Source organism: Daktulosphaira vitifoliae, unplaced genomic scaffold, assembly GCF_025091365.1.
Source record: "Daktulosphaira vitifoliae isolate Bord-2020 unplaced genomic scaffold, ASM2509136v1 Scaffold_3, whole genome shotgun sequence".
Classification (NCBI taxonomy): Eukaryota; Metazoa; Arthropoda; class Insecta; order Hemiptera; family Phylloxeridae; genus Daktulosphaira; species Daktulosphaira vitifoliae.
This window is the reverse complement of record NW_026099574.1, coordinates 28,680,957-28,698,346: the sequence shown is the minus strand read 5'-3', so window position 1 is coordinate 28,698,346 and position 17,390 is coordinate 28,680,957. Positions and strand designations below refer to the sequence as shown.

Below are 17,390 nucleotides of genomic sequence, written 5' to 3'. Positions count from 1 at the left end.
TAAGACTTTCCAAATTTTTTTAGTAACTTAAAAGTATTAAATCTACTAAGGAGCTTATAAAGATATTTTTTCTCGAAAGTCAAAGTAAATGTTAATAAATCTTTCATGCTTTGTAATTCATAAAAATATGGTCTTTGTTCTATTTGTAAATGCTATTTCACAGAATAAATGTTAACTTATTGCAAATCCGCTGACATAAGTTAACACTATTAAAAGTCCCGGTGGATAATTTTAACGTATACTAAGAGTACCGTTAAAGGGCCACCGAATACTTCTTGTCTACAAAAATACCCACACGTGTTATCCTCTTTTCCTAGACATTGATTTATTACCAGCTATATTTTAATTATCCACGACAAATCTCGTGCATAAATTACACTACTAGAGTTATATAAGTTATTTTGCACACACCTACATAAAAACAGTTAATCTGTTAATTTAATTGTTGATGAAAACAATAATAATTTACCTACATGATAATACTTGAACAATTTGTGATATAATCTTTTATTTTTTTTTAATTAAAATAATTGTGTTCAATTTTAATGTACAATATCAAATATAAAATTCTTTAATATTTTCATGATGTACGGTCTAAATTTTCTTGTGTAATTATCGTCGAACTAATATTATTGAACATACATTTATTAAAAAGTAAATAATAATTATAACCTACGATTAATAAATTGATATAACATTGATGATTTTTTTTTTTAAGAGAGCGAAAAGAGTGATAAAAAGTAAAAAATAACAATTAAAGAAAATTTCTTTTGAAAAACTGTGATTACAAGGATTTTTAGTGCTTGTACGAATAAACTAATCCCTAGAGACATAAAAGTATAATTTTACTACTTTATAATCATTATACTAACTTTTTTGCTAATTGGTCTGTGGTTTACTAAAGTATAAAGACCAAAAATTTTAAATCATGTTCTTTTATTTAGTCACTTTTTCTCATTTTCTCAAAGTTGTGACATCTTTGGTAAAAGCAATATTTTTATCTAGATTTTTTTAAGGAAATATTTTATTATTTTTTGAATTGAAACTTTAGCTATAGCACAACTATTGTTTTAAGAGTTTATTTATTGATACTAAATAATATTTACTATTAAATGGTACCAACTGCTACAATACAGAGAAATAAATATCAGAATAGAACACCACTATAATAATGGTGTCATGAAAGAATGGTGTCATCAAAATAAATTTTATTTAGAATATATCCTTGTTTTAAGATTAAAAATAAACTACTTCAGCTTATCTCAGATTCATCTATTTTAAAAAAGTACTCAAACATTTATAAACTATATACTTATTAATAAATGAAATTTTGACATTGTTAAAAATGTTTTGATATATTTATTATGATCAAAATATTAGGTATTTTTAAAGTAATAAATGACACGTGGCCACGAAAAAAACACAAAATTTATTTTGGTGATAATACTCAAGTGAATAAATTAAAAAAGTTGTTTAATTAAAATTGACCATATTTATAATGAACTTCATGCTAGTCTTACACTTCTCTATAATCTGCGCAAAAGATTTATTGAGTTTCTGTACAATCTGACTCAGAATAAAAGGTACATAGATCATTCTATTAATAAAGATTCAATAAAATTTGTTTTCTAATTTTCTTTTTAACGTCAATATAAAAAATAAATAAGTTATAGTGAGTGAAAAAAATATAAATTTCTTAATATCTTAAAAGTAATTTGAATCCAGAAGAAATTTTTAGTGATAATTCACTGTTCTGTTAAAGTGAAAGCTATTCTTTAATATAGGGATACTTTTTTTTTATAAAATATTTTTGTTTTGGGGGGACATTGCTCCTTGTATCGACGTCTGTGTATGAAACAATAGTAATAAAATATACTGATAATATAAAATATATTTATAAATATTTAAAAAATTGAAGAAAATTTTACTCCTGCTTTAACAAATTCTAATTTACAATTTTTTTGTTTAAAACAAAATTTGTCAGATGTTATTATTTATATAACTTACATTTGTCAATTATTATTTTGTTTAACTTTATTTTACTGGCGCTTTCCGAACAAAAGATGATTTGAACAATGAGATCTATTTAATAGAATAAAATATTTGAAAAGTAACTTAGAAAAGTATTCAATCAACAAATTTGTATATGTCATATTTACTTTATTTATTGCGCAATATAAAAATATAAAATTTCTAATTTACCAAGTGTTTCATTTAAACTCACGGTTAAGAATATATACTTAGAATTAGAAATACATAAACATACACATATATCATAATTTACGTGTACTTTAAAAATTCAGAATTTAAAAATTAAGTTATATATAAAAATAGTTTTTGTTCGAAAATTGTCTATAATTTTCTAAAATAAGTTTATACATAAATATACCCACCTCAGAAGTACAGCAAAACGAAAAACACCTAGTATGAGATTTAAATTGTGTAAAACTGTTCTCGGAAATAGGGAAAACACAAATTTTACCAATTAATAACAGCATCATAAGAAGCCTTAAGATATTATTAACTAATATGTATAAAGATAGAATATTCTAATTACTAGAATAAAACCATGATTATTTATTAAAATACTTACAATGTTACCATAGTAATTTAATTAATTGATTTTTTATTTTGCAACTAAAATAATAAATTGAATAATATAACATATATAATAATTATATTGAATCGTTATATATTACTTATACAATAATATATAAAACAATTACAAAAATGTAGTTTGAAACAACAAAAAATTATCATTAAATTATTTGATTTTGAGAGGATTTTTACTGATTCTTTAATGCTGAATTTTACATGTTACACTAATATCCTTATATAACATTTCATTTTCGTAAAAGTGTTGATTCTTGAGAACTAATTCCATAATACTTTATAGTCATTTTTCAGAGAAAGCAAATCATTCATTGTGATATTATTTAAATCAATAACTTATATCAATTTGATTTTGTGAATAAAAAAAAAGAATTAAGTTTTTTTTAACATATTATTAAACGATGAAAGTTTTCAATAATTTTTAAATTTACAGTAGCTCTTCTACTAAAATGAAATAGTTTTGAAATTAATTATTTACTAACTAAATATAATAAAATATATAATATCATTCGATTGAGTATTATATATTCATTACTAGAAGTGATGTCAATCCATGCCTAGTCATCCAGAAGTACGAAAACCTCATTATTTTCTTAAATTTTCAGGGCCTATTCTTTATGCTATAATTAGATTATAACAATTTTTTATTTTATGATCTTTCCACTTTTATGGCTATTTCAATGTAAAAAAAGTTTAAAATAGCCAGAACGTTAAAAAACACACAGGTTATTCAATATTGACTTAATCGAATTAAAATTTTACACTTAATTATAATCTTATTATAACTTAAAGTTTACATAAAAAAAAAATTATGTGAAATTCTAAATTTTAATGACTTTCTAGAAATGGCGTTTTTTTTTGTGAAAACTGGCGTTTTTGAGCTCAATTAAAACTATTAAGAAGTTATTATTTTATATTGATTTTCAAATGTGGTATTGTTAGTGTATAAACTATGTTTCAACTAAATTTCAAATATTTAAAAAAATTTTCTTGGGATTTACAAAATTAGAATTTTTATAAAAATACACATATTTTAGGTGTATTATTTCTGTTGGAGGACCTAATTTCAACAATTTTTTTCTTCAAAATTTTTTTTAAATTGTTTAGTTATATTTTTGCAAAATACACCATAAAAATTTCAATATACTTTTGAATGAGAGTGATAAGTAATAATTTCCTTATCTAATTTCTTATTATGGTATTAATGCAAAGTTTGAATACGTATTTCATTGTTTAATACCGTAAAATAATACATGAAAATTCAAATTTTCACAAACTTCAAAACGCTACAGAATATTTACTACTGAATATTAATAAGATATTTTTTTACTAAAATTTTTCTTAAATTCTACTCTACAAAATAGCTATCTTAGATTTTTTTTTTACATTTTATTTAAAATTTAAAAATAATTAATATTTTTAATAAAATGTAAAAAAATTAATTATTGAGATATAGCTATAGACCTAACGTATAACTATTATTTAAAAAAAAAATCAGCTAAAAATATTAACTGGATCAAAAGTTATTTAAGTTGTCAGTGAGTGGTGGGCCACCCTGTATACAGGATGTTCAGTTTATCATAAACCACTCAATTATATCAAAATAATTACAATATTAAACAAAATTTTTATTTCTTTTAGTTGTAGCTTTCCATATGATAAAGCCAAATAAGTATTAATCTTTACAGCTTTGATACATACAATATGATATAACCTCAATTGAATAATGAAATCCTAAACAGAAATATCTTTGGACCAATCTACTGATAGAATCACGTTATCTTTGCGTAAAAGAATCATTCCCATCTTCATTTCTCTTAGTGTATACAATTATTTACTTGCCGTATTGAACTCTACGTGACTATTTGCCGTCGTTATATTGTTGTTAGTATAACGGTAGCCAAACCTATTGTGTAATCCCAATGTATAAATACTGTCATTCCTCTTTCTCTTGCGTCTGTTTTACAGCAGTAACGTCGGCGGTGCTATGTGTTAAATTATTACTTAATTAAACCGTTATCTCTGAAAGGTAGTTATGGTGGCCCAAAGTAGATATTCATTGGGCTCGAGGGTCGGAAGCGGAAGAATCGACTTAAGTCTTAAGGGACCAGAAGCTCAGAGTGTGTGACGGTTAAAAGGAGGTTGGCAACGAGGGGATTTCGCAAAGGTAAAATATACCAGCACTTCCCCTTACATCATCCAAGTCTTACTAGATTTATCGTATTTTAAGTTCTCTCCACTTCTCCATTTCTCACACGTTCAACATTTGTTCGGCCTTCTTAAACACTCATAAAGTTTTTCGGACATCTTAAATTTACCACAATTCGCAACTTAAACTTGTAATTTGTCTATTTTATATGATCAGTTGACCATGAAATTAAAAAACCATATTGTCTAAAATATGAAACGACATACTTCCAAAAACATATTACACTCAATATAACAAAAAGTTAGCCCTCTAAGTACCACACATCAAAAAGTTGAACAATTTTTAAAGTTTTTCTATTTATTTATATCCGTAGCATTTGATTTTAAAAATTATCTGAGTAAGATTAAATATTTCTTAGTGCTACTATACAAAACTAGTAAAACTTTTGTATTCAATATATATCAACGTATAATTTTCTTTAGTTTTTTGATTATTAAATTGAGATTTCTAAATCTCCCAAATTTAAACACCCGCATCAACGATTATACTCTTTATTATACTATACATAATAAAAATGAAAAACTTAAAATATAAATTAAATATACCACACTTACCATGAAGTGATTGACTAACAGAATTAGCTAATTGTTCGTTATCTTTGAAAGGATGCATTTGAGTGAGTGTTCCATCTAAAATCAAAAGAATATATTAATTATGACGTTATGATAAATAAGATTTATTAATGTTATAAACAATTATTTTATTTGGATATCAAATATTGACTTAAATTTAATGATAATACAAGATCGACGTATTTTAATTTTTATATATAAAAAGCTGTTTATATATAAAATCATGATTTTATCAGTTATATAACGTCATATAATCAATTAAGATTAAGTAAAATAAAAACCTAACTTTTATAGATATTATTTTCCAAATATTTACTACCATACGTCTAAGTAGGTATTTGATTTAAAGTAGTGAACAAACAATATCACAAGAATAAGTAAACAGTAAATACAAAAATCAAATTCATATAAATATTCAAATTCTAGTACTTGACTAGCAGATAAAACATACAAAAAAAAATGTATACCTAATAATTAGAGAACTATTGATGATGTAACTGTCATTGTTAGGGTGATACACCTCAGGAAGTAGAGTTAAAGGAATAATAAAACAAAAAGGAGTTTATGTTGTATAATAATGATCACAGGAATAATTTTGAGAAAACTTTTTAACAAATTTAAAGTAATTTTTTTTTAATTATTACTAACTCGATTGGAGTTTGTTTTCAATCAAAAAATAAAGTGACTGAAATAACTGTTCAGAAAAGTACAAAAATATGATTTATTCTATTACATCCAAGTACTAATTTTGCATACACAATACGCCTCACAAACACTATTAAACAATTTTTTTCGTATTCTGAACACAAATGTAAAATATCAAAATTATTATAATCAATATAAAGATTTATCAGTATTAAATGATAAAATATAGATTTTTAACTCATTTTCAATAAAGCAAATGTATTTTCAAAACGACTAGTATGGGTTTAAAAAAAAAAATCATTTTTTTAAACCCATACTAGTGTGTGCTATCACACTACGCGTTTTGCGTTGATAATAGTAACATAGTTCCCGAAAACGTATCCTCGAATTTTCAGTAATTTTTGTGGCTTGTTTAGTTAAAGGTTTTTTAGTTTTAATTTAATATTATTGATATAATTTTAATTTTAAGTAATATTAGCTACAAGTTATTAATTTTTATTATATTTGTATGATATTATTGATGAAATTGTAACGAGTATATTTTATTTAAATACAATTAAATTTTTTCAAAATTACTTGTATTGGAATTAATATAACTAGAAAATTTGTTTGTGCCAACTAATATGGCCGCCAGGGATCGACGGTTGGTCATAGAAAATGTGCCGGAAATCGTGTGAAAAAAAGAGACACGGTACTGGATTAGAATCTCGTGACCCAAGGCGTCATAGAGATAAACTTTACCACTAGGCCACCATGCACTTATCATTCAGATCTCGATATACTTTTATATAAATTGATAACGTGATGTGCGGCTGAGGGAAACATGGTACCGTGTCACGACTCAATAAAATAGCAATACTAAGCTACCTTGAGCATTTAGTTTTGAAACGAACCACATTTTATAAACATTTATTATCAACGTCTTCCTAAAATTGATCTCGGCGCATTCAAACACTAGTAATAGACAATTCAAAATGTATGCAACGACTACGCACTTCGTAGAAGATATAGTTATAATTACCAAAACTATGGTATGATTTAAAAACTTAACATTTCTCTACAATAAAATTGATAAATTTACTTGAAGTTGATAAATGATAAAGTACAGTCACTAAAGAGTTCTTTTTGATTTTGTAAGTAATATTACATCAGCATCTTCATAGCGAATTTTTCTAATCGTTTTAACGTATTCATTTAATAATAACATGAGATTTTTATGTAATCAATTTACTTCATTTTTCCATGTAGTATATTCACTTGTATATAAACAGTATGTAACTCGACGTTTATTACAATACTTCGATCAAATTTTAATGTATTATGCATCACGCATACACTTGTTTACCATTATTATCTGCTGTACGTGTACAGTATAAATATGATAGTCGGTGTGGTCTATTTCACACGCGCTTTCAATAACTATCAACACTATGTGGCTCTATCTATTGCGGATCAGATAAACTTATACATAGAAATATTAGTATAAACTTTTATGAAATATGTACGCACCTATCGCGGTAAAAGAAAACCGGTAAATATATTCGTTCGCCATCTCCATCGTATTGATATGTTAAAGTAAACCCATAATAATAATAATATGATCAAATGTATTCTGTTATATTATGTGAACGCACTTAGAGTATACACATTATATCCGCCTTAGCAATGTACTGCATAATACATACATTATTACTTGTTGTTACAATGGTCTCCTAATGGAATACGTACACCAAATCTAACCAAAAACCCTGTCTACAGTCTATCGACGGGGGTCTAAAAAAAGCTCGTGGAGTTCCTATGGAACATCATTCGTCAATCGGTCGTGGTAAAAATCAGTAGCTGATGAGGAAAAACAATGTATTAAATGGAAAAAGAGGAGACGACGTCAACAAAAAATACGGATCGAACATTAACGTGACCAGAAATCAGTGGAAGTAATGATTTAAAGTAAAAAAAAAAGTTAACATTGTTACAACAAGGGGAATAGATTTGTTGGAAATCTGTATTCTTACCAAATAATGTACTTAAGTTGAGTGCACTTATGCCGTAAGAATATATAAATTTAATATCGCATCAGTGTACATAGATGTGCGCACGAACTTATGAAGACGTAATGCAGTTATGATAATAAGTTTACATACAGATAAAATTAAAGCTAAGAAGTGTTTAATTTTTACAATGCTTAACTGTAAAATTGTTTACCTAGCGTTTCGGAGAAAAACTGGGAATATTTTACATATATTAAAATGAATCATTAAACAGATAGTGAAAAAACATGAATAGATTTACTTTAAACAGAGTATAACGAATTTTCTACGTTAAACACTTAATACCTTAATCACAATAGACTTTAATTATATGTATGGTTGTATAGCAAGAGATTGTTAAAAAAATGAACACGCATAAGTTCAATCAATTGACAATTATTAATTTTGTTTTGAATTAAAATTGAACCCAGCCTTAAAAATAAACCAAAATGACATCATTCCTATTATATTTTAACAAAATAGTAGCGCCGAGTCCTATGACTATCAGTCCAGCTGAACAACTGTAAAAGCTATAAAACTGAGCACTAAATAACACAGGACAACAAATAATAAAACATTTTTATTGTTAACAATTTTTATATCAATTCGATAATAATTTTGACGCTAATACCGAATCTGGCTTCAGTTTTTTTCTATCACTAGTTATTCATCTAGTTTTTGAGATCATTACTAATTAGTAGTCGAACGATAATTACACAGTAAAATAGTCATACAAAATATAAATTTTAAAACTATCCTAAAATTATTTTTTGATGTTTAATAAGAATTGTGCAAAATTTGGATTGTTAATCAAGCCTAACCGATTTTTAAATAGTTGAAAGTTCAGTTTCAGTGTCATTTTTCAAAAAAACCTGAACTTTCAAATATAACTTTTTTTGTATAACTTACAGTTATAAAACTTTAACTAACAAATAAATAATTTTATTTTGAAGTAATATAATTAATAATAATTAAGAAAAAAGATTTAAAGTGATTTTCTGAATATGTATGCTTTAATATTTAAATTATACTTTATCTTTATAAAAATAATTCATTATTTTTCGTTAAATTTATTTAATTGTATAAAAGATTTTACGTATAACAATTATTGTCATACGCAAATTCTAAATACATTATCACATTTATTAATTAAAAAACTATAAGATTGTGTTGTAACAATACTCAATGAATTCAAAATAAAATTATCTATTTGTTGGTTAAAGTTTCATAATTATAAGTTTAACTAAAAAAAAATTATACTCGAAAATTCAGTTTTTTACTAATTACTACTAACAAGTAACTAGTAATTATCTTAAAAACTAGGTATGATGTACAATAACAAAATTTACCGTCTTGAGATGGTAGACAAAAGTGAAAACTGCTACAAATAAATATTGATTGTTGGTTCAATTTTCTACTTTTGGCAACTTCTTAATTTGCAATCCCTTGTTTTTATAAAAAATAATTAAACTAATATTTTTTTCGTGTCAGCCTAACATTCGTATAATTAAATTTGCATTATTTTTAAGAAAAATAAAATTTATTTCAAGCAAACAAGAATGTATTTTACAAACATGTTTAACGTGTTGAATTATGTATTTTAACTGCGTTTTAAAATAATGATATCTAAGCATAAAGGTTTTGGTAAACCCTGAGTACATAGAAAAAAAAAGATCATTGAATAATAGTTTTCAAACATTTTCTAATCTATTATTATGCTGCATTTAAAAAATTCTAAATTCACACCTTGGTTAGACAAATTTTATATTTTAATAGTGTCAAGTACTACAATTTGTCTGACTTTTGATAAAAACTACAACATTTTACAGTTAATAAACTCCATTACAGTGTAGACAATTTTTTTGTATTTTGAATAAATAAAATAATAAAAACAGGAATTACAATGTTTTTATATTAATATTAATATGATACGAGATATTATTTTTTATGATTTTATATAAAAATTTTATCTAATATTTTACTATAAGTTGGCATACATATATAAATTAATTTAAAAAATATAATAACTAACAATAAATCTATATCACTGTTATCATCTTAAAATAATTATATATAAATAAAAATGTCAAAATCAATATATTAATAACTATTTACAGTCATAGACAATGTTTTAGTATAAAATAACTTTTTGAACTTTGTCTTATTTTTCCTCAATGTCACAAATATATTTAATAACACCTATCATAATAGATGACTCAGAATTTAAGACATTATTATTTTAATAATATAGAAAAATATTATTTGACCTTTTTGTTCCCTAAACATAAATCCTTTGTATGTGATGATTTATTCTAGCTTTTGAGCCATTCTATGAGGGTGAAAAGAGTACTTCATTAGCTAATAGTTTGTGGGAACTGTTATTTTTTATAGTTGGTTTTTTTACCGAACTTTTTCGATTGGGGTACTATTTTACTACCGACTCGAGAGAAAATGATTCTGTTATGCATAATATACTACTGCACGTGTCAGGTAAATATGTATGTCCATGAGTCAAGTGTATTTTAAAATACATTATTCACTGTTTTTACTTAATAAAATGTAAAAACCTTATGTAATCATACGATTTAGATAAATATGTAAAAACAAAATATAATCTAAGTTAAAATTAAAGGAACACAAAAGACATAGCACCACTTGAAAAGACAACTGACACAAACTACAAGTGTAATTTTAAATTTAACATATAACACTAGATATTGTTACTTAATAAGTTCATCAATAATTTGTTTTAGCTAATACTAGGAAAAAATTAATTTTTAATTTTAAGTATTTTAAATTAAAACGAGTTCTTCTTGAAATAAATGTTAATAAATACATTCTCTCGACTGTAATATAACTGAGTGTCTGAAAGAGTTTCAAAATAGATCATAACTAAGATATATTTTTTTTCTAGAATTTTTCAAAACCATTAAAACACATTATCGATATCTGTTTTACCTATCCAAAGAACATTAGTCTAAGTGGATCAAATATACAAAGGTGACGCTCTAAAAGCTTTTTCAAATTGTGACTTAATAAATCATGTATAGTTTTTTACGTATAGTAAAAATGGTTTCAAAATATAATGATTTCTATGCACACTTCACTTCACTCATTTTTTTAATGCGTTTACGCTACACATGTCTGAATATAAAATAAATATCAATACATTATTATTTTTTGCAGCGATGCTTAAATTTTGTATCAAATTNAAATCATGTATAGTTTTTTACGTATAGTAAAAATGGTTTCAAAATATAATGATTTCTATGCACACTTCACTTCACTCATTTTTTTAATGCGTTTACGCTACACATGTCTGAATATAAAATAAATATCAATACATTATTATTTTTTGCAGCGATGCTTAAATTTTGTATCAAATTTTAAGTTAAAAAAAAACCCAGCACAGTGGGATCGCGGCATAGTTGGAGGACGTGACATAGTTGGGTCAAGTATAATGATATCTGACAATGATTAAAATCATTATCATAAAAAACGCTTTGATGCAAATCTATAGATAATGTTTAATTTTAAAAAATGAATGGATTATTCCAAAAGCTACATGATCTATTTCCTTGTTTATATCCTGATTACAAATTTTATGATTTATAAGTGTAATATATGAATGAAAAAAGAATATAAATAGTACTTATCTTAAACAAATTATAATGATCCCTACATTTTTCAAAAATTATAGCGTTATAAAGTTAAAAATATAAAAAAGAATTTTTAAAATCGTATTTTTTTATTAACTTTGATGTTCGTTTTCATCATGAAAACAAACTAAAGTCTGAAATTTTTCTTTTTTATATTAAATTATATTACATAAGTTTTAATTTAATATATATATATATATATAAGTCTCAGTATTTTCGGAACACTTTCAAAAATTAAGTGGAAATAAGATCTACTTTCTATTTAAATTTTTAAGTTATGAAACCCCCTATTCAAGGGAAATAGTCAGGTTTGAAAAAAATTATTCCCCCATTTGCTGGGAACGAGGGATATTTTTTCAATTTTTGAGAGTAATGTCTTCAACTAGATACGATTTGTGATCTTATGACGTATCGTTGAAAGAAAACAGTTCGTTGAGAGTTGAGAAAAGTGGTAACAGCACAAAAAAAACACATCATAGTAAAATTTGTATCGAAGCTACAGTAAACAGTAATTGTATAATTTCCTGACTGCATATTAATCATAACAATACCATTTTTTTAATTCACATAAACATTTTTATTTAATGATATCAATTTCAAATTTGTAAGTTGAGTTAAATAAAAATATGATTTAAAAATTCAACATTTTTTTATTATAAAGTTTCACAAAAATCAACTTTAAAGGATTAAAAATGATGGGTTAAAAATTATATTTTGCACGGATTATTTTTAACATATTATAAATCAATAAAAATTTTAAAACAATAATTGTTTTAAAATTTTTAAATATGTTTTAAAAATAACCAAAAAAGAAATTATTTCTTTTTTGGTTATTATTTTTTTATATTTAAATAATTGTTTTTCACTAATTCCTAATAATATCAACATAAAAATATAACTAGAGATGATAGAAAAAATATAATTGCAGATTTGAAATCGGCACAAAAATTTATTAGAAAATTTTATTCTAGTCTCCGATTAAAATTCCTTGTATTTATTCATAATTAATAAATAATCTATTAGACATCATTTATAATAATTATTATTATATTCATAGTAATAATATATTTATATTTATTATAATAATTTAAATATCTTGATTAATTTTAAAAAATAACCTGTAACCACAATTTCAAAATAATAATTATAATGAATTTTGTACAACTATTATTCAAAACATTTTTTTGTTACATAAATTATTGTAATTTTGAGTGTTTAAGAAATAAATAACGTACAAATAAAGCAAATAAAACTATTTTTAGCAGCTAAAATATTTTAAAATACTCTGCACTAGTCGGTCACGTACAGTATTGTGTCTAAATTGGATACATCGAAAACGTATTTTTTAAAAAATAAAACGTATATAGAGATTTTAGAGGTAGTTTACAATAAGCTAAAATTTTATAAAGTATTCAGGAGAATATTTTACTGATCGTATACTCCCAAATTTTATTGGCTAAATTAGTTTGAAATATAATTATAATCTATAAAAGTCAAAGTAATTCATTAATAAATACATATTTTTAAATTTATATTTATAAATATATTATATTTTACAATAATACAAAAAATTGATCTAATTTATAAATGCACTGACCAAATAATGGTCACTAAATTTTTTAGATATAGATAAGGCAAAATAAGTTTAAATAATATTTTATTGCTCTTTTAACTAATTATTACTAGTGAAATATTATTTTTAAGTTTATATGTTATATTTATCCTAAAGTGAAGATATAGAGTTCTTCATTTATGTTTAAAATAGCTTTTCTAGATTTTTTATCTCCAAAATAGATATTATTCATCGTTGTCTTAAAGTCATAAATCTTTATTATGACAATATCCAAAAAATCAAAAAAATCAATGATTTTGACTTTAGTGTTAATAACATTACTCTATTCAAACGTTACTGAAAATTTTTTTTGAAAAGAAAATGTTATTTATAATTATATTTGAACTTATAATTATATTTTTGGCTAACTGAATGAACTTAAAAAATATAAAAGCATTTTTTTAAATTTCTTGTTTTATATTAATGGTATTGAATTATTCTTTTATATTTATTAAAAAAAATATGGTCTCCAATTGATAATTTGGAACATTCTATATTTAAATTTTGTTACACTCATCAATATCTTTCTAGTTTATTGTCCTCTTATTTTTTTGCATTTGCTAAGCATTTTATATAAATCATATATTCAATTTTCAATACTGCGGCAGATTTAAAACATTTAGCCGGGTCATTCGCCGTATATTACCTGTGTATTCGAGTTCTTTTGCAGACATTGGCATTTTAGATTTTATAAAGAAGTAAAATGGTAACAAATCATGCAGAACTCGATTTTTTATGGTCATAGCTATATTTATAGTAAACAAAATAAACATTTTGATGTATATTTTAATACAAATGACTAGTTTTCTTTCGCTCTACCAATCTGAACAGTCGCTCACGCTACTTTTTGGTAGGGAAATATATTATTCTGACAATAATAAAAACAATAGTCCTAGAAAAACATAGAAAAAATGTTTTCCTTTCATCAAAAAATGAAAGGAAAATGTACAGTAATAAAGAAAAAATTATCAAAAAATTACATCTTCATTCATCTCTTTTTCTTAGTCTTGTTCATTACGTAAGAGCTGTCTATCGCATACATTACGTTATCATGAAATTTGTAACCAACTTTAAGGCGAAGTTATGGTTTAATATGATTTATCCTTTAAAAAACAATGTATTACAAAAAAAGTCTGATGTCACTAATATTTTCTTTTGGAATGATCTATTTTTTTCAAATTTATTTATGGTATTGCATCAAATATGGCATACAGTTAACATATTTTCAAACTAGTTATTTCAACTGCACTTTTAAAAAAAATGTCCGAATTTTTACATACATATATTGAAAGTTTATAACGCATACAATGTAAGAGAAAAATTGGATAAGTAGTATATATAATAGATATAAATGCTATATTTGTGTACGAATTTTCAATACTATATGTCAAAATTGCATTACTTGTATGTAAAATAAAATGAATATTAATAATATACTGACGTATGGAATTTTCGGTTTATTTCTTACAGTGTGTATTTGACAGATAAAAGAGAAAAATAATAATATTTTGTAATTTTCTCAGATTATAAAATAATATAATACATATTTTTGTAATTTGAGAAAACCTTAATTTCAATTTCAAAACGTAACATAAAAGTTCAAAATTAAATGAATTAGAGAAATAAACATATTCATATTATTAAAATCATAAATTGAAAATGGAATTTCCGAGCTAACTCAGTGTCTTAATTTTAATAGTTAAATAATACTCTTATCAATATTGTTCACTACAAATTTTCACTATTCTATCTCATAATTTAAGTAATTTTCATTTAACTATCTTAATCAAGTATTTTTTTTTTTTTGGTTTCAATATATCTATTTAATTTTGCTCAAATTGAATAAATTTTAGTATAGACATAAGTATATCAATAAACCAACGGAAATTGATACTATTCCAATCATCTATATTAGAGTTTTATTAATGAAACAATTATAGAAATAATTCATTAATTAAGGAAATAAATCATACTTTTCGCACCAGATTTTCAATAGTCATTCATTTAATGTCGAAATTCATCTTATCAAAAATTAATTTACTAAAAAATTCAAATAGCAAATGGCAAGATTATTTTTGAATATATAGCATATTTTATTAATATTATTTTGAAAATTTCACATAGAATACTATAATGTAAAACCATTAATCTAAAAATCTATACACAAAATATATTGGGTTTAGATTTTTGAATAAAACAAACACCTTGTAAATAAATGTTATAAAAAACCAGGTTGATGTACTGAAATCCTTTTTGCTTTAGTTACCATATGTACATACTAATATTAGACATTGGCATCATAGTACATGATTGATGTCTACATATTCTCCTCGACAAACCACTTGCTACAATATTGCCCAAAACAAATAGTAATATTGTTTTTGAAACAACAAAAAAATATAAACATACTTTATCCATAACTTATTGTTTTAAACAGCGGCTACTTTTGAAATCACTTAAACCTAATTTATTACCACAACTAAAATTATAAATTAAAAATAATTAGCAAAACACAGTTTAAACAATTGAAAAGTATCAAGATAGAAATACCCAAATCTATATCAATATTTTTGTAAAGTACAATTCACTTGGCATAATTTTGATTAGAAAATTTAATGGAAGCAAAATATTAAATAATGAAATAGTGAAAAAAAGAATAAGGATATTTATTAAAATAAAATACATGTATAACACTGTTTTATTTTATGAGTCCTATACAAATTACAAAAGGCAGAAAAATCGACGGGACTAAACATTTGTTAGGTTTTAAAGTCGATATTAAATATATAATATTATTAAAATACTATCCAATCAATTGGTTCTACAAATAACCGTCAAGATCTGATAAAATGAATTGTGTATAAACTAGTTGGATTTTATCACAACGGCCTTTTGCATTCATTATATTAAACTTATACAAACGTTTATAAGTAATTTAATCGAATATACACGGCCAATAGGAATCTGAAAACACTATTTAATATTTAATTTATATTTGTAAATATACGTATTTGTGTTCTTTAGTATCGCTTCTGACTAACGTAGAACGGACTTAACTGTCATCGAGTAAGTATTTTTTGTCTTCCCTCGTTTCGATAAACAAACGTCATAATCGTCTTACGTTTCCCCTAGATGTTTACATTTTCTATATTACATTTTCAAATTGTCTTTCCTATAAGTACGGTATAACTGAGATTACTAGTAAACTGATAGCGATAGATGATGAAATATGACATATAAGGCTTATAATATTTTTAATTTTTATTAAAATACTCCCCTCGATGAGACTAAGAAAACATCTTATATATCTTATATAATAATAAAACAATCTTGACGATGTATGGACTCTAACATGTGCCCGAAAGTATAAACTCAAAAATAGTTTTTCTAAAAAAAACATCACCTAGTTGTAAAATACAATCTCACAGATATTAAAATTAAATGCATTTTTGTACTATGTGCACTTAATGCTACTAAATAATGTACGAATTAAGGATAACATTAAACAATTAGTTGCAATGAAAAATATTCTTTGACCCTTATATTATTGTATTCCAATGAGATATTTTTAGTTAGTTCTACACAATAATTGAAAAAATACGAAAACAATATAATTTTTATATAATTTTATTAAATAGTTTTTAATGAAATCAATGAATAAACTCCTAGTATCATCTTGAACAACCCATTTCAATGTTAAGTTAATGATTATAACAATCTATAGACTGTTATAAAATTTTATTTCTTGTATCGATTTGTAATTATTAGATTATATATAGTTAATCTACTATAAATATTATAATTATCAGTTCGGTGTTTTTTTATTTATGCATTTTTATGTATAGAATTTTCAAAATAAAATGATACAGTACATATTACAAGCTAATTGATGTATTACATGAACTTTTATTTATAATATGTTAAAAAAATGTCTTCTATGTTAAGTTTTGAAATCTCGACACCTGTATACATGTTTTTTTATGAAAAATAATTCAAATTACAAAATATTATACAGTTAAAATTTTCAGTCTAGAATTCAATTTATTTTAATCT

At 23.8% G+C, this 17,390-nt stretch overlaps 1 protein-coding gene across 4 annotated transcripts in view; it reads right to left on the bottom strand.

Annotated features, from left to right (window-relative positions):
• The window catches only part of LOC126900822 (lachesin-like), a 61,072-nt gene that overhangs the window by 23,779 nt on the left and 19,903 nt on the right, over positions 1–17,390 (bottom strand). For all 4 annotated transcript variants that reach the window (XM_050676792.1, XM_050676791.1, XM_050676793.1 and 1 more), the window contains one exon: positions 5,377–5,451. In XM_050676792.1, the coding sequence (XP_050532749.1) occupies positions 5,377–5,451 (75 nt within the window). The remainder of the gene's footprint in view (positions 1–5,376; positions 5,452–17,390) is intronic.